The sequence below is a fragment of the Pristis pectinata genome, chromosome 9 (assembly GCF_009764475.1).
Source record: "Pristis pectinata isolate sPriPec2 chromosome 9, sPriPec2.1.pri, whole genome shotgun sequence".
Taxonomy (NCBI): Eukaryota; Metazoa; Chordata; class Chondrichthyes; order Rhinopristiformes; family Pristidae; genus Pristis; species Pristis pectinata.
The window spans coordinates 51,292,092-51,310,969 of record NC_067413.1 but is presented as its reverse complement, the minus strand read 5'-3'; the positions used below and the strand labels follow the sequence as shown (position 1 = coordinate 51,310,969).

At 38.3% G+C, this 18,878-nt stretch overlaps 1 protein-coding gene across 14 annotated transcripts in view; it reads right to left on the bottom strand.

Moving 5' to 3' along the window:
* The window catches only part of rims2a (regulating synaptic membrane exocytosis 2a), an 830,253-nt gene that overhangs the window by 177,236 nt on the left and 634,139 nt on the right, over window positions 1–18,878 (bottom strand). For 8 of the 14 annotated variants that reach the window (XM_052023914.1, XM_052023904.1, XM_052023906.1 and 5 more), the window contains one exon: window positions 12,831–12,914. The exons of the other annotated variants lie outside the window; for them this stretch is intronic. In XM_052023914.1, the coding sequence (XP_051879874.1) occupies window positions 12,831–12,914 (84 nt within the window). The remainder of the gene's footprint in view (window positions 1–12,830; window positions 12,915–18,878) is intronic. 14 annotated transcript variants of the gene reach the window in all.

The following is an 18,878-nucleotide window of genomic DNA, read 5'->3' as shown; positions in this document are numbered from 1 at the left end:
TTGGACAGGGCAGAAAGGGAAATTTCTAGTAATGGAGCCAAGATATTGTTGGTGGGAAGGATGGTGAGCCATGTCAAAATGCTGTACACTTTACAATGCCCCTTTAAATTCTAGTGGAGACAGTTCCTGGGTGCATTTTCTGATTGCTACTTCCCATGCCAAAAGGAAAAGATCACATGTTTCTCCCAGAATTCTGCCCATTATGTTTTAGTTGGTTTCAGAGCTCATTATTTTACTCATTTACTCAATTGAGGTGTCTTTCATTTGAGAAACAATTCTAGTGAATTTCTCTGGCAATCCCCAGCCATAACTTTTCCGGATATGCTTCAGAAATTGAGAAAATTCCGGCATTGAAACTGGAGAAGCTCGGTGCAAAATTGAAGTCATTGTTCCTGTAAGAATCTGTTTTATTACTGGTTCAGAAGGCCAGTATGGGGCTTCTGGCAACATCGGTGTTGGATCTTCTATCTTCCAATGAAGTACTGGAACTGAAACTACTAATAAGTATTAGCAGACATACTGCACATATTCTTGTTATGTTAATAATCCACAGTTTGAGATAGGGGTCAAAAGAACCTCTATCACACAAGCATCAGTAAAAGGGAAATGGCCTCAAATTCAGCCATGTAAATATTACAAGTGATGCTAGTGATAGAAAACCAACACAATGATCTATGCTATTCCATGATAACATTAAGAGGAAGAAATTGTAATGAAGTGAGACCCCAACTTTTTTCCAGACTCCTAGCACCTGGAGCCTTATGTCATAATATTCAGGAAAATGGACTCTAAGATGGCAATAGAGCAAACAAACTAAATACCATGGAGTTTACATCATCAGATATCCAGTTGCAAATATTCAAGAAGAAGGATTTAATAGCACACAATAAGAATGTTAAGACAGATTTCACTCTATTTTCCTGGCACAATATGGCTGTGAGAGGATCATTGGTTATTCCCTTTCCTGGACTATAAACAAGGTGCGGAGCTTTCTACAAAAGACTTCCACTAGCAAAAGCTGCAAGTTAAACATAGGTCAGCATACCATGATGTTGTGCCGACCTATATAAACACCTACTCCTTGATCAATCTAACCCTTTCCTCCTACACAGCCCATAACCCTCCAGTTATAACCTTCCATAACCCTTAAGTTGGCTGAAGTCTCAGGGCAGGCACCAATTTCTCCAAATTACATTGGATGCAAGCTAATACTGCTTAAGAAAATGAAGTATGTGACAACACATTCCTGTAATGGGCGTGCTGCTATTGAAAGCTCAGGGCCACCTTCAATTCTTCCATGGAAAGCCCTGGAAATCCCAAAAGTATACAACAAGATGGGTCAGGGCAAATGAATTGTTTTTGGGGAACTGAACAGTCCCTCAGTCCATTTACCCTAAGCAGCATGGAAGAGAATTTATGGCACACAAGATGTTATAATATTACTTAATAATGCTAGATTATATATTGCATTCCAGTAAGCAGGTATTACAATAGCTGTTTAAAATACTTCAAAACATGGCAGAAAGAAATTTCAGATAGTTTTCTTGCTCATTTTACTGGGGAATAGTATGTTAACAAGAACAAATGTGAGAAAAAGGAACGGTTTGTATCACTAGTTCTCTGACACCTTTATATTGCTCCAGGATTTCCGGAATGTTCCCTGAGCTTGGGAAGGCAGAGATGTTATTTGCAATTCCAGCAGGTGCAAGAAAAGTGACAGCATGCAAATAAGACAAGAAAGACAGGGATCTATCACAAGTTCATTCGAGATGTGCACAGGATGTAGCAAAATTTTCCGGATGTAGCAAAATGCTTTACAGACCTGGCAGCAGATATATTTTTTAAACTGTTGTTATTTGGACATTATGTTAAGAGCAAGCTCCCAGAAGCTGAAATGTAAAAAAGGATGGAACGTCTGCTTTTAGGAAAGCTTGAATAGGGATAAGTTTTGGCTGGGGATAGTATGTAGAGAAACCTGCTCTTCAACAACATGTCCAGTGGGTTCTTTTATCCGCTTGAGAACAAATTGGCCCTGGTTACAACTCATCCAGAAGGCAGCACTGGATTATAAGCCCAGACATTTCTGTTCAGCTCTCTGGAGTAGGACTTGAGACCTCAACCTTCTGACTCAAAGGCAACACTGCTAAACTTCAGACATTAAAAAGTTTATGGTGTTGACTTTGGACATCTGCTTCTGAAGCCCTATATTCATAGATATTAATGGTGCAACAGGCCTATCAAGGGTTGTAACCTATAAATTTTCAGCACCAAATTATATGTTTAAATAACCTATACAGAGATTTCACTGTGCTGATGAGTTCAAATGTGATAAATCAACAAAAACTAAACGGAGAGAAATTCCACTCAAATTTCTACCTAAATAATGGCTAGTCAAGAATTAAAGACTAGCTTAGAAGGTGCCTAAACAGTTCCAATGAAACCCAAGATGTAAGGCTATGCAAACTGAGGTCCACCATCAGTTGTGAACTGTACTAGATTCTCAGTGAAACAAATGGAGAGATTATTGAGAAGTATCAAAAAATGAATGCAGCACTCTTCAAACTTCTATTTCCATGCATTCTTCCTGGTTCCCAAAATACCACAGGTCACCGTTTGTCCTCACCTTTACCTCCATCTCTACCCTCCATCCCCAAGGATTGGAATTCAAGCAATATTACCATGATATTAAACCATTCATCCCCATGTTAAATGTGGCTCAGGCCCTTTGAAGCCATGAATTAGTGTTCAAGAAATTGCTCTATCATCTTACAATTTATTTTAAACACATTGAATTATTTCAGCTAAAAGTACTCAGGCACTTTTTGCATTCTTTTCATCGTGAATGATAACAAGTTTCTGGAACAAAATTTAAACTTTTATGGAAGATCTGGGATTTACTCAAATAGCACTGGTGAAAAGGGAATAAGCTAGCCAGTTAAACTTACACCAAAATCTGCTAAAAACTGCACTGAAAAATGCCACAGGGAGCAGAGCAGTGAGTCAGAAGTGATGGACATGAAATACTGATATTATGTGCACTCTTCAGCAAAAAAAGTGTCAACTTTTGTATTTAGCCAAGTGTGTACAAAGCATTCTTAACAAAAGTTGTTTCTCACTCACTAACATGAGCAGTTTTTGAATATTACATCAATAATATCCATACTAGACACCTCAAGAACAAGGTTCAAGAACAGCTACTTCCCCTTCAACCACTCGGTTCTTGAACCAACCGGAACAACCCTAATCACTACATTTTAGCAACACTATGACCACTTTGATCACTTTGCATTAAAATGGACAGTGTTTTATTGTTCTAATTGTGTTGTTTCTTGTAAAAAATTGCATAATTTATGTTTTTCTTGTGAATGTTGCTTATACGATGCTATGTGCCTGTGATGTTGCTGCAAGTTTTATATTGCACCTGTATATACATGTACTTGTGCATATGACAATAAACTTGATTCGACTTTGATTTTTTGACTTTGACTCAGGAAGACTCTACAGTAAGTCATCAAATCCAATTCTTTCCAAAAAATTCAGCCTTGGCATTAATAAATCATGTACCATACAGTCATAGAGGCATATAGCCCACAATGTCCATGTTGATCATCAATACAGATCTATACCCATCTGTCTAACCCCATTTGGTCCGTAGCCCATTCAAGTGGTTGTCTAGATACCTTTTAAATACTGTGAGAGATTCTGCATCAATCATTGACTCATGCAATGTGTTCCAGAATCCAACCACACTCTGGGCAAAAAAATTGTTCCTCAGATCCCCTCTCTGCTTCTTACCCCTTACCCTAAACCTATGCCCTCTGGTTATAGATCCTCTGCAATGGGGTTTGAATGATCATGACTATTTCTCCCTTAAAGGAGCATGTTAAATTAAAATAAGAACATGTTATATGTGTCCTGGAGATGCCACCTTTAGGATGCAATGGGAGGAAAGCCATAACAAAGCTATCTTCCTCCATTTGGAAACTTCAGACACTTAATGTTGCTTCCTTGGGACCTACCACCACTTTTGCCTGGCAACGTTGCAAAGCAATATGAAAATTAGAATCTATCAGGAACATAGTTCCAGCTCAAAGTACTATCTATAAACAACAGGAGGGGAAGGCAGGATGGGGAGGAATTGGGGCAAGGAGCAATGGTTCCTACAGATTAGTGAGAGAACAGTAAGTTCTGTCATCTGAAGTGCCTCAATTCTCCAACATCACTTTCCTAAACTCAAGAGGGAAGCTAAAATCACCCCTGGTTTAGAAGGGGCTTAAACTGTGTCAGGCTAGGAGTGGGGAATTGTTAGCCGTTTATGGACAGTTATTGAGTCAAATCTCACTGGCTAATATTGTTGGTTTTGAGCCTTTAGCCTTTTAAATGTCAATTTGTCCTAAACTTCCACCCATGTATTGTCACTCACAGATCTCCTGGACTTAATAATGGATCTGAAGAGCCAAACATGACTATTCACTCAGGAGCTGGTGGCACAGCCCAATCTTGTTCAGATTTCCCTGCATTACTTTGGGGTATTCCCCCTAGATCCTGTGCTAGTGTTTTTAATTAATTATAAATGATTTTAGGTCACTATTTTTTATCTTATAGAATTAAAAAGACATTTTAAATTTTTATTTCACTTCTAATAATTTTTATATTTGTGAATATCAGACATTTAAAACCTATTAAGTAGTGCTAATACCTTTCACAGTCAGCAGAGCAATTGGCAGGACTTTAACAGCTGTCAAAACTTTCATGTATATCTAAGGGCGGGCCATCGTCATTGCACTGTTGGAGACGCCTTTGCCATGGAGAGCATGCTGTCAGATGCAGGGATGCTTTTGCCCTGTGTGATGGGCCCTCTGCATCTGGACATTAATGGGGGTGGGGGGATTGACGCTGGTGTCTCCAGGCAGGGGGACTCGGCCAACAAATCTAACCTGTGTTCTTTAACAAACGGTAAAGGGCTCATGTAAGTGGAATAACGTATGTATGTTCTTTATTTTGGTAACAGGACACAAACAGAAGTCACAAGCTTAACAGGTGCTTCTCATTATGCTTAGGTGCTATACATATTGGCTTCTGGAGAGGTTCACTGCGCTGTGTTAGCTTGATCCATTTTTGGCTGGAATGAGGAAGGTTAACCTATTAAACATACAGGCAGCCAGTTCAAAATGCAAGAGGTTTTCATTGTTACATTCTAGAGTCCCATAACATACCACAAAAGCAAATATAAAACTGTATTAATCAACTTGCATACATAGGACAGACAGCTTAAGCAAGCAACTGGCATAAATGAACACAAGCAGGTTGCTGTAGCAGACCTGAATTCATAACACAATTTTTAGATAATCTGAGCTGAGATGTAGCAAGAGGGAGAAGGATACACTGAATGCTCATGGGAGGAAATCAGAGAAAAACGGCATTCCTCCAATCACTAAAGTGACAAAAGAGTGCAGAAAAATTATTGAATGAAGTGATGAGGAAAATAATGTAACACAGCATCTTCTCTCTCCTCGGGCAACACCAGTGTCACTTCCTTATTTTTGGATGTGGATATCACTGACAAGACCAGCATTTATTGGCCATCCCAACAATACTTGAGAAGGTCCTGTTGAGCCACTTTCTTGAACTGCTGCTGTTTTTCTAGTGAAAGGTACTACCACAGACCTGTTCTTGTAGCCACGACCTCTATATGGCTAGTTTAGCTAATATCCAACCACACCTAAATTTTGACAAGGTCTTGCTGTATGTAGTTCAGACTGCTACATTTGTTGAGGAGATGTGAAGGTTAAGAAAATAAAAACATAAGAGGATTATGAATGGACATTCAGCCTTTTGAACAAGCTCTATCTGATCTTTTACCTGACACCATTTTCCTGCCCTATTCTGACATCTCTTGATTTCCTGGATATTTCAAAATCTATCCTCTGCTTTGTAAGCAATCAATGACTAAGCTCTTTGGAGAAGAAAATTCCAAAGGTTCATCAGTTACTGAGTAAAGAAATTTCTCCTCATTTCAATCACTTCTACCCCTACCTGGATACCATAGCCCCTAGTTCTAAACTCCTGATCCAGGGAAATATCCTCCCCGTATCTACTCTGTCAAGCCCTGAAAGAATTCTGTACATTTCATTGAGGTTACCTCTCATTCTTTTAAACTTTAGAAAATAGAAGATTATCCTTCTCAATCTCCTCACATGACAGAGCTGCTAACTAGGAATCATTCTGATGTATCTTTGCTGCACTCCCACTAGAATAAGTATATTCTTTTTTTTAAATGTAAGGAGACCGATAATGTACACCGTAATCCATACATGGTTTCACCAAGGCCTGATATGATAGTGGAAAGACACATTTTGCTCATTTATTCAAATCCTCTTGCCAAAAAGGCCAACATACTATCTGCCTTCCTAAATGTCTGCTGTGCTTGCATGCTTACTTTCAGTGACGTGTATAGTGACACCCAGGACATAACTTTGGACATCAACAGCTCTCAGTCTCTTATAGTTTAAAAAAATACTCAGCATTTCTGTTTTCTTTCCACCAAAATAGATAAGCTTACATTTTTCCACATCACATTTCATCTGCCATTTTGTTTCCCATTCATTGAATGGGAAACAAAATGGCAGATTTTGTTTCCCATTCCCAAACTATATCCCACTGAAGCCTCATCACTATTCCATGTAGTTTTGTGTCATTGACAAGCTTGAAAATATTATATTTGGTCCCCTCAACCAAATTGTCGATATACTGTCCATTATGAAATTGTTAAGGCTTAATCACCAATTCCTGCAGTATCTAATGAGTCATAGCCCGCCAATCTGAAAAGGACCCATTTATGCCTTATCTTACTTTTCTAAATGCCAACCAGTTTTTAAATCCATGCTGGTATTTTACCCACAATTCCATGTGCTCTCCAACCTCATATGCGAGAACTAATTGTTAAGTTGCTTTGATACTGTGGTAGGGGTGAAAGCCTGTTGCAGGGAGAACCACAAAAGGTTCTGGGAAAGCTCAACATGAATTTGGGAGGGTACAACATGTTTAAGGACCTTGGAAAAGAAAGTGAGGGTAGAACTGGGGTGAGCATTTGCAAGGATAGTGGAGCCAGGGGTTAACTTCTGTGATGATGGCAGAGTTGAAGGAGAGGGTGATAGTAATACAGGAGAGGGAAATATTAGTTAATGCTTAATTCAAAATTGAAATATTGTTTAAATTACTCACAACATGTGGGTCAGAACGCAAATTATGAAAAAATTGTGGGGCATATCTAAAGAACTCAAATAGAACTCATGTACCAGCCATTTTCTCTATCTACTGCTTTTATTCTTCCTACTACTGTCAGCAAAACTCAGGCACTGAACTGTAGTATCTCCTTGTTTGGCTTGTGACGGTTACATTCTCTCTTATTCATCTGGCTCAATTTATCTGATATCTTTCAGCAATTATATTTTTCAAAGTTTTGTTATTTCAAACTATCCTTGTTAATCATGCATAAAGGGGTCTTAAACACACTGCATTCATTTTAACATGTCTTTACACAGGGAAAATTGTAACGATAAAAATCAATGTTGTTATTGCATCACTAAATATTTCTAATGAGTTTTTTCCAACTCTCTGGAAGTAGCATGGCAAAAATATACAAATCGTTAAATGTAGTGTTGGGTTAGTAAGACCATAAATTCAGTGTTATTTCTAGAAATTCCTTCCTTGAGAAGCAGAGAAATTATGTATATGAGTAGGATTTTGGTTAGACCAACCTGGAGTACCAATAAGACTGTATTGGAGCAGGCATGATCTTTATGAATGGTAGAGTATATTCAAGGGGATTAATGGCTTGTCTTATTCAGTGCTCCTATTTTTTCTTGTCTCTTCTTTAAGGATATAGAGGAACTGGAGAAAATGGCAAAAAAAGGTTTAAGGTATTATAGCAAAGCGGAAAGGCTATAGCCATTGGGAAAAATTTGTATGCAAGACTGTTTGGAACAAATATGTGACCTATAAGATTCTTTATAACTTTAAGGATCTCAGTTACATTAAAAGTTGATTGTCTTCAAAACTTCATGATAAAAACAAAAGTGCACCTTTTTTGAATAACCATTGCAAGTTTAATTGGATTACCTCAAGCACCAAATGTAAGCATGCCTGATTTCCTTGTCGATTTTTGGGCAAGCAGACGAATACAGCAGAAAAACGGGTTTATGAGCTAGCTCCTCATTTGCACAACTAAATTTGGCACCCATAGGCTGGCTAAAGACTCACAGATTCAACTACATATGTACTTATAAGGGTGCCTCTGCAATAAGCAGTACTTGTAAGTGTAAACAATGGAAAATGCACAGAAACACTATTACCCTGAAATCCTAATTTAAATAAAGCTAATGTAAAAGCTAGTTTGGCATCAAGTTTGGAATCCAGACAGTTGTTGGTGAATAAGATGACACTGGTACTTCAAACACTGAAACACACATTCTACCACCTAGCTCATCCTACCTGATTCCCAGATCTCTGCTTCTGTACTGTTTTCCTCTGAATGAAAAGGAGACAGCAGGGAAAGAAAATAAAGAATGCAAATGGAATGATGTTGTATAAATAAAAATAGGTAAACTATTGGATTAGTATCAAATTAAAATGACCAACATTATAAGCATGGGAGAAAAACACCTCCTGCAATTTTTTTTACATTTTCTTGTTAACTCAAATGCAATTTCTATAAAGTTGTTGTTATGTCTTCAGCTGTCTTTTTGAGAAATAAACTTATCCTGCCATGCTTATACCGTGATCTTAAATAAAACACATGAGGATGCTAGGTCAGAAAAGAAATTCTAGCAACTTACTGATTAAATGTATTTGTTTTAAAAATGCATATTTTGTTTGAAAGGAAAATAGAGAAGCACCAACAAAAATACACGGCAAGGAATATAAATTGAGATTCTATTCAGATGAACACACTAAAAGGAAACAGTAAAAAGAAGCAGACCTGAATTTCTCCCTTTGGGTGACTCCAACTCTTTTGTGATCACACAAATGCAAGACAAAGACAATGAAGATGAGCGTGAGTGATGTTTTCAGAAGACAAAACCAAAACTGATAGAAATGGATTTAGCCAGATTAATGGTGAGGTTCATCTGATTGACAACTTTTCAAAAAACAAGTGCTAGTATAACCCTAACACTATTGGGATAGATTGGCTTTGGGAGTAAAAAAGGACTTGACCCACAAATAGGCAAATAAACAGAATTTATTGAATGGCTGCATCATGCCTTCTTATCCAAATAACTTCAAGATTAGTGCTGTAATAGAGGATATAAATCAATGTATTCTGAGCAGATTTCCTTTTGTTTTGATTCATGTTACAACTCCCTACTTTCAAACGTTTCAAATTTGCTCACCATCTTAAACAAGTGAAGCTTAAGACAAATTTTGATTTGAAGTCTAGGCTTCATCTAGATGTTATATACATTTTTAGTGGCGGGAAATTGAAGTACATTTGTCCCAGGGTTTATAATGACATGCAATGGACAACCTATTAAATTAAGTAATCAGCCTGATTCACCATGCTTTTATTAAAGATTAAATGTAATGAGGAAATTTATGAGGCTCTATTTTGCTTCAAGACTTTGACTGAAGTGTCACTCTATTATTTCTAATATATGTAATATAATTTAATATATCACATAAGTTCTACAAAGCTAAAACAATAAACTAATCAATATGGCTGAAATGTTAATCTGAAATTCTTAAGTGTTTTAGTAATCATTAGTGAACACAGATTAAAAAGCTTTCAATGACATTTGGCTCACAATTGACTAATTATTCTTTCTTAGTTTCTGTTTTGAAAAGGGATTAATGATAGCAAATTTGATTTGAATGTCTTATTAGACTCATTGAACAATAATACTGCAGGTCAACCAGGTTTCAGTGGAAATGAATTGGGTTTTTACATTATTAAATTGCTAAGAAAGTAGTAATGAAAATCTCAAAGTGCAGAAATAATTTTGAACTGCTACATTTGGGATAACTGGACAAATTAAAGCACTGTAAGTGAACTGATCATTTAAGAGATCTGTAGTATCATTGATGACGAGATTGTATCTCCTAGCAATACATTTCAGTTTTCAGTTGTGGCCTTGCCCCCATTCCCCACAGGATTGAATGGGCAAAGTATGGATGCACAGTGGTACAGCAAGTAGAGATACTGCCTCACAGCGTCATAGACTGAGGTTCAGTCCTGATTTCCAATACTATGTGGAGTTTGCATGCTTTCCCTGTGACCACTTAGGTTTCCCACGGATGCTCTAGTTTCCTCCCACATCCCAAACACATGCAGGTTGGTAAATTAATTGGCCTTTTTAAATTGCCCTTAGTGTGTAAGTGAATGGTAGAATCTGAGGGGTGTTTATGAAAAAAAGTGTGGGGTGAATAATTAATGGGTTTAAGGTACAGTTAGTATAAATGGTGGTTAATGGTTGGCACAGATTCAGTGGGAAGACAGGCATGTTTCCCTACTGTATCTCTCTATGACTCCATTATCATAAAATTATTAAAAAATTTATTCTCAAGTTGCAATATACAATCATAATATCAGGAGGGTGAGGTAAAGTGATCATTAAAATTATTAATTCTACCTTTATCCTGCCTTATAAGAATATTGAAAGTTTATTATGTTGAATTATTCTATCCCTTATCATTTATTAAACTAACTTCACTGTACTGAAAGGATTCTGAATCAGCTTGGTTGCCCAAATGTCGGTAACTCTCTCTGTTACACTTGTTTGGTTAAGAATATCTACAAAGCAGCTTTAACAAGATATACCATCAATTGACAGTAACTTAACTGTGATTTACTATGAGGCTCATTATTGGGCTGACTCATGCTCAGTCCAATCTGCTGACTGCACTTGGCTCACACATTAATCATCCAGCTGCATTTACCTACTGAGACATCCATGGAATGGGCAATGTCGCAGCCCTCCATGCCATGACCGTTCCATGATGCAGAGTGTGTTATGTGTGCAACACAATCCTGGACACATGCAATGCTACCCGGATACTCAGAAACAGTTGAAATGAATTAAAATGATGTGCAGGTTATTTAAAAATAAAATAAATTTAGCTCAAATACATTAATTAAAACATTAAAACACAATTAGGCAAGGAAAATTAAACAAAAATCTTACCCTTTTAATAAGGACTAGCAATGTTGCTTGTACACCAGCCACGGCTGGTCTAAAGCTGATCAGTTACTACATGCAGCTCAATACATTTCAGACCTCTGCTGGACTCATTGGAGAGTCTAGCAGCAGAGCATGTACATCTAACTTCCAGTTTGCTACTCACATTTGGCCCATGCTGGACAATAGAGGGTGGATGAGAAGCAGTCCCATAAGAAAGTGCCATCTCAATAAAGCATGGTCAAGCCCATTGTTTTTCCTCATAAATAACTTTGGCACAACTTTTTCTTCAGGATGTTAGATTCATTTGCATTATTTTTGACATCAAGCTTTGTTATTATTTCTGGCATGGAGGATGCTAGGTTTTATTCACAGTGTAAGTACAGGGATAACCAAATAATCAATCACAAACTATTACAGTAGACCTTCAGTTATTTTCACTGTGAAGACTTTGAATATGGTTTTACCAGTTACTAAACAGCATAATAAATGGTGAAGCTTCTTATTTCACAGTCCTTCCTCTTTATTTGTCATGTTAATTGGAATTGTTTTTAAACTTTTTAGTTAATTTTTGCTGATTAGGATGAATGATGTTAAAACACATTCCAATGGTGATGCAGTTTCAGTATAATGCAGCCAGGTTCCATACAGCATATATTAGCGGAACAAATTTGGTTTTGCTCTTTTCTGATAATGTGCCTTAGTCCATGGAAGAGACTCTGTCCCTACATTATTTTGGTTTGGATTTGAAACTAATTCCCAGAGCTGACTTTTACCCAACCCACTGCTCCATCCACAAGTTTCAACATAAACACCAACTAGACACCAAGTTTTTCTTCAATAGCATGTCATTATATTGTCATTGCATATTTCAACGTTATTTGCATCTTTAGTATGTCCTGATAACTGAAGTTCTACTGTATTACACCGCACAGCAGAATTAACAGACTTTCGCGAATAGTTGGCTTTATGAACCACAGGACAAATACAAAAATAACACAAGTGCATTCCTACCATGCTGGATTAATTAAGCACACAGTAAAAATACATCGAAACACTTATCAAGCAAATGTGTTCATACTGCACAGAGTGTAAGAGTGTTCCTACTGGGAAAAACTCTAGAATGCTCTTTTATAAATGCTCTTTTATCAACCTCTGTAGCATTTTATCATATTACCAGTAAATATAAATGAAATAATAGATCTCCTTTACAATACTAATTTAAACATGCATCAATTTGAATTCAGTCAGTTAAAAACATAATGAAATATTATCAAAGAACTGATTGTGCAATTTCCCTTTTGATCAATTAAGCTTAATTATTATATTTTATAATAGCATAATGAACAAATTCAGATATACTAACCAAAAGTTAAGTTGCTTCTTAAAATTTAGATTTCATTTCTATTTCAATATTCCAATCCTCTGTTTGTCCCTACGTCATGTAAATGGTATATTTATAGCCTAAAAATTGTGAGCTGCAGTAAGACAGTAATTTATGGACTGCATTGAATACTTATAAGCCAAATGCACATGATACACTATGTGGGGAGAAGAACACATCACTCATACACCCATTAAAAGAAGCATGAAACCTAAAATCCACTGCTAATTATGTAGTCTCATGCTTTCCATAGTTTTCACAGCCTGACAAACCTGGCTCAGAAAGCTGCCTCTGCTTTGACCTGTTATCAGCTACTGTACCATTCATTTTCCTTTGCTGGTCTTCCCAGGTAACTTCTATTACAAATCAAATGGAAACATAGTAGACAGTACATTTTTAAATCTAAAATAAAAGGGGATTTACTCAGTTAAAAAGTTGTAAACAAAACCATAATCTTGCAAACACATTTGTAGAAGAAGACATGGAAAAATTGTATCCAATAACAGTAAAATCAAATACGGCAGAGCAAAGATCCAGGTTTCAGTAAGTCACTCCATTCAGACCCTACACTGATTGTAAACAACACTGAAGCAAATTTTAGGATGAGGATGGTTGAAAATAAAATCTACTCTCCTGTTGTAGCTTTTAACTTGAATAAGGAAGTGGGCTACTTGAAATGCCAGGCCTGCTAGACAAAATGCAATTCATTATTTTCTCCACTGCAATGAATTCAGAAACAAATTTGTCCAATTTGCTGTCATTATAAAATTTACATGGGCTCCTTGGTCATAGTTTAGTGCACAGTATATGTCATTTTAAAGACTGTAAACAGGCATTGTGAATTAAGAATAATTGTACAGTTCTTTAGATTAGGGTTGTGTCTTCAGTTAATCCTTGAGTGCAGTGAGTAATTTATTGAGCTCTATTTAAAAACTGCCACTTGCAACATACCTACCATGATCACATTGGTAGTGCTTTTTGAGTGGGAATTACAGGCTAAACTTTGCAGGGACTAAAGGCAAGGTTGGGGACCCTGAGGAAGATGGCAGAGAGATATACATATTTGAGCACCTTATTCCCATAGACTCATAGATATACAGGGGCACATGTTCCTATCTCAAACTCTCCAAAGAGTAATGTATCCGCAAGCTTGGGTTGATCAAGGCAGTTGTCACTGAGACATATGATATTCTCCAATCTCTAGTCACACAAGGGTCACTGTCAATCTTAACCTATTAGCCTCAGAATTATTCCAGGCAAATGCTGCCAATATATGCATATCTCAGTTTACTGTTTAGCACAGCATCAGGGTAGTCCCCGATGCTGCATATTCATGCAGAAAAGACTCCCTCCACTTTTTCTTCAGTGATATTGATGAGGATTCATCTACATACGGAATTTCCTGCATTGCCAACTTCCATAGTGCAGGTCATGATCAACTGCACTTTTGTATTGATCTGAGCTCTCTTTAGAACGCAGATCTCTTACGAGGACTCCATATCAAAGTTATCTTTGTCCATGGCAAGAATATTCTCATTTTTACTGGAAGCTTGCAAGACTCCTTCAATATAAAGGAATCCACTTTGCCCAAAATCCTTCATTGACAGCATTGTGTCAACACTGAATACCAAGAGCTTTGCAATGGATTCTAACTTCTACTCCTGCTGTCACTACAATGAAAGCCATGATACAAATAGGATCTGAGTTTGTCGGCACACTGCATCTTAATAATCTGGCTACCAGGAGAGCTCAGTTCAAACCTGAGCTATACAGCCAGGAGAGCACAAAGAGCAGGAGAAAGACAAGAAACCGCAGCAACACGATAACGTGGCACAACATGTGATCATGTGGCCAGAAAATTTACCTGATCCTGCCACCTAAATGTTAACTATTATTTCTTTGTAAAAGAAAAACCTCCATCAAGGATACCACATGGGCACCAGTATATTCTATCCTAATTTATGATTGTCCACATAGCAAAATTAAAATAGGAGCAAGACATTTTCACCAACGATGGTGCAATTTTCCTGGAAGCCCGAGGAACTCTGATAGTGCATTACTGACTGTCACCAGAATGCCATTCAAATGCTCAGCTACCTTATAGAACATAGAACATTACAGCACATTACAGGCCCTTCAGCCCACTATGTTGTGCCGACATTTTATCCTGCTCTAATATCTATCTAAACCTTCCCTCCCACATAGCCCTCAATTTTTTATATGTCTACTGCTTATGAATTTTGCAAACAAAAACTATAGGCACCAAATACAAGCATTGTAAAATGCCTTGGCTGAGAGGGTTACATGACAAGATCAAATGAAGATCTACAACAGTTGTGATTATTGGACTCTTTGATCAAAGCAGGTATCACCTCGCAAGATGATGCTGTCAGGTGTTCCTAATTACACCCAACGACATACCATCTCAATCAGCTATAAATGAATCCTTACAGAAAATTGATAGCCTACTGAAAAACAGTCAACACCGGTTTCTCATTATACAGTAAGTGGAGCCATGATCACCCATTGATTTAAACTCCAGTCTCAGCAGTGATTGCACATTTCCCCACAAGGATACCTAGGCTCAGCAAATACCCTTGAGAAACTGATTCCCTCTGTACTATCATATTCACATTTATGCTTCTTCTTCTTAGGCGGTCCCTCAGGATTGATGATGACTTATTTTCACTTTGGTTTTGTGGATTCTAAATTGGCTACCACAGGTATAAACCAGGTGGTGGCCAATGGAGTGAGTGAATGGGTAATTTGTGAGGTGGTCCGCTCTTTTTGCTGGTTACGAAAGGATTCTGTGTGGTCCTGATGCAAGGCCGCATATAGATAAGGACTAGATTTATAGCCGTGTCATTGGCTATAAAGAACTAAACAATGTCTGCAAGGTATGTGAAGAAATGTATAAAAAGATGCATCACAAGATAACCGGTGGCAATAACTCCAGAGACCAATAATTGCAAAAGAAGACCCCAAATCCCTGTCGTCGTGACGAATTTGCCACATTGAACCCTGGTCAGATTCATCTAGATTGGGTAATATCTGAATACAAGTAGTAGATTTCAGAAGTCGTGAAACTAAAGAGTTAATGATTCTTGTTTGAAGCTATAGTAAATCTTTGAGTTGTTTGAACTAATCATGATTAATAAAGTATTAGTTGTTAGGCAAAGTCATTGTCTGGTGTGTTAATCAGGTGACATTGATGCTTGCCAACAAATCAAAATTTTTCTAACATGGCTAACGTTGAAATAAGGTATGAACATACATAATAAGAACAAACTAATTTTAATTCTAACAGCAAAATAAACAATGAAACTTGTATATTGTATAGGCATATATGTTATTTATGTATGTGCAGGTACAGTGCCGGCCTTCATGGTGCCTTCTAGATGGAATTGTCAGTTATTGGTCTATTACACAATACTCTCCCCCAGGGCTGCCGTTTGGCTATTACTTTCAAGGAAAGGGTTTGCAAATGTCTGAGCAGGATGACTGGGAGAAGCTCTCGTTGTTGATGAGCTAGCCCAGATTGCTACTTTCATCTTGCAAAGTCACAGTGTGGGGTCACTCACTGCCCATCAAAGCTGAATATATTGCCTGAATGACAGTGGTGGGATGCAGAAATGCTAACCTCCCAAGGGGAGAACAACAGTGTCACACTCCACTACTTGAGCCTCTCACAGGACGAGGTGGGCAAAGCTTTTCTCAACTGCTGTGACCCAGACCATTCTTCCATTGCTTCAATACATCCAGCGACCCATCTGTCTACTTGCTGCATACTTCTGCTTTCACCTGGGAGCCAGCACTCTGCACTATCTGAACAGCAATCTGCTCTCAATGGACAAGCATCTTGACCCAGAGGGCATCTCCTGTTCCTGGGGAAAAGATGAGTTCATGGGTGACATATCACTGTTCCTGCAGAACAGCAACTCGCTGATGGTGGCATCCTCCCTTTTGTTTAGGACATCAATCTGAACATAGGTGGCATCTGTGTACTCTTGGAGAACAGCAACTGTTCACGGATGCCATTCCTCTTGGAGAGAACAATCTGTTTACAGTTGGTACTGCTTTTCTCTTGGAGAATGGCAATCTGCTCATGGGTGCCTTCCAAGGGATTGCTAAGAAAAGAAGACAGCAATCTGTTCATGGGTGGCTTTGCTTTGTGTTTAGAACAGCTCAAGGATGGCATGTTTCTTTTCTTCGAGGGCAACAATCTGGTCACAGCATCTGTCTGTTCTTGGAGAAATCAGTTCACAAGTGACATCTCTCTTCTGCCAAATAGCAAACTTCTTACAGGTAGCATATCTGTGCTCCTGATGCACAGCAATCTGCTCGCTGGTGGTAACCATAGTACTCAAGGGGAACACCAACCTAATCCCTGGTGGCAAAGTTCTAATTGGGTCAACATGTGCCTGCACAGAGGCAATAAAACTGCATATGGCTCTATCTATGCTTTGCTGGTAGCTGCAGCTTAACACACTAGATACAGGGAAATGACATTGTTGCCAGACCTTTGTACTGAAGTGAGTAGGTTAGCTGGCATGTTTTTCAGGCTCAGTCTAATCTCCTGAAAGAGGTGGCCTTCGGCCTCCTCCATGATACTTGCTATCTCATGTTCTTGGTCAGGCAGGCCTAAGTACCACGCACTTCACTGCATATTCACAGCAGTCTTCCTATCTGAGTTTTCTTGAACAGTATTGATGTTTGGAATCCTACCTCTGACAGTTTGCCACATTAGACTTCCTACTAGCATCAAGTTTTTCTCTTCCCAGCCACAGGCCCTTTAAACATGCCACCTTCTTCCATTTTTAAAGCCAGTATCTCAAGTGTTGCTTAGCAATGCTGAGAATAATGACACCATGTACTTTTCATCAGCATCCTAATTTCCTTTCCTTTCTTCTCACCTTCTCCTGCATTGGTGGCTGACCCAGGGGAGGGAATAAAACTGGTGGTGTCTTAGTATACCCTGTAATGATAAATCACAAAAAAGATGAACAGTAATCTGTGTGCATTGTGCTTCTTGGGAAATAGGCCAGTGTACGCACAGATAAATAAGTGTTGATCAGAGACTCCAAAATGGGATGGATGAATGAAGAGTGTGAGGTTTGTGTGACTGGGGCAGAGACATTATCAATGAGGTGCTGTGGCTCTCACCTTGATATATCTAGTAAGGCTATGGTATCTTTTCCTGCATTGATCTCTGCTGCATAGGGCATTGCTCATGGAGGTCAGAATCTTTGTAACTCCGACTGTCCATGGCAAATGGCAACCCTTCAGGGCTCCCTGGTACACAACATTTCATTCTTGATGTTGATGCCATTCACAAAAATTTCTAAGTCTCAGTCAGGAAACCATGATATATTCTCCTGACCTCTGCTGCCTCAATCTTCCATGGCATTCGTGGAATCTGTTGGTACTGTTGACCTGACCTGAAGAGTGTCCCCTTAACCGCTGAAGCCCTGCCACTGCTGCTGCATGGCTCACTGCTGAAAATTCAAATAGCAACTATCAAGACTCACGCAGCTTTCCATACATTGAAGGACTTTTCTGAAAATATTGGTTTTGGACATTTCCACTATGAGAGTAATCCCAACTATTTTCAATGACTGGCACATAGCCAACACACAACAATTTTATAAAGCTCCGAAGGGAAATTAATGAACTTCTGAGAAGGTTTCTACTACTGGTGAATGTCTGTCTCTCAGATAGGCCACACTCTTAATATGAATATTCATTTGATGCCAAATGCCAATATTGAGGAAGATAACAAAATGCGTGCATCTTAAGGTTGTCAGTTGATACCAGACATAAACTACAGCAATGAATTGGAATTTACATTGCAACTTTATAGAAGGCTGAATGATCATGCCAGCAGAAAACAAGCAGGTGAATTGTTAAAAGTCAGCCTGTTAGCTATAGGCTGTGATATTAACCTGCATGGATGAGTCACATAAATGTAAGTAATACTTTTGTTACACCAAGGTTAAAACCAATGTAATTTTAACTGGGCCCTGAAATTGGGACATTTCAGTTAATCTAAAACTTCTTTGTGGGATCAGGAAGACCAGCAGTGTTCCTCCATGCCCTCCCAATCCATCCACGAGCCCAATGCACGCTCCTGTAATCCCTTCCCCACCATTTTCTGAAAGCTAGTGAGTGGTTCTTGGCTATATAGTCTTCGATTGCTGATATTTTTTCAGTGCCTTCCACACTTCTGTTCTTTTGGACGAGCAATACTTGAAATCACCATGGCTTCTTACTGTACAAACTTGGGCAGGAAATCAACTCACTAGAGCAGTGTCCAATATGCT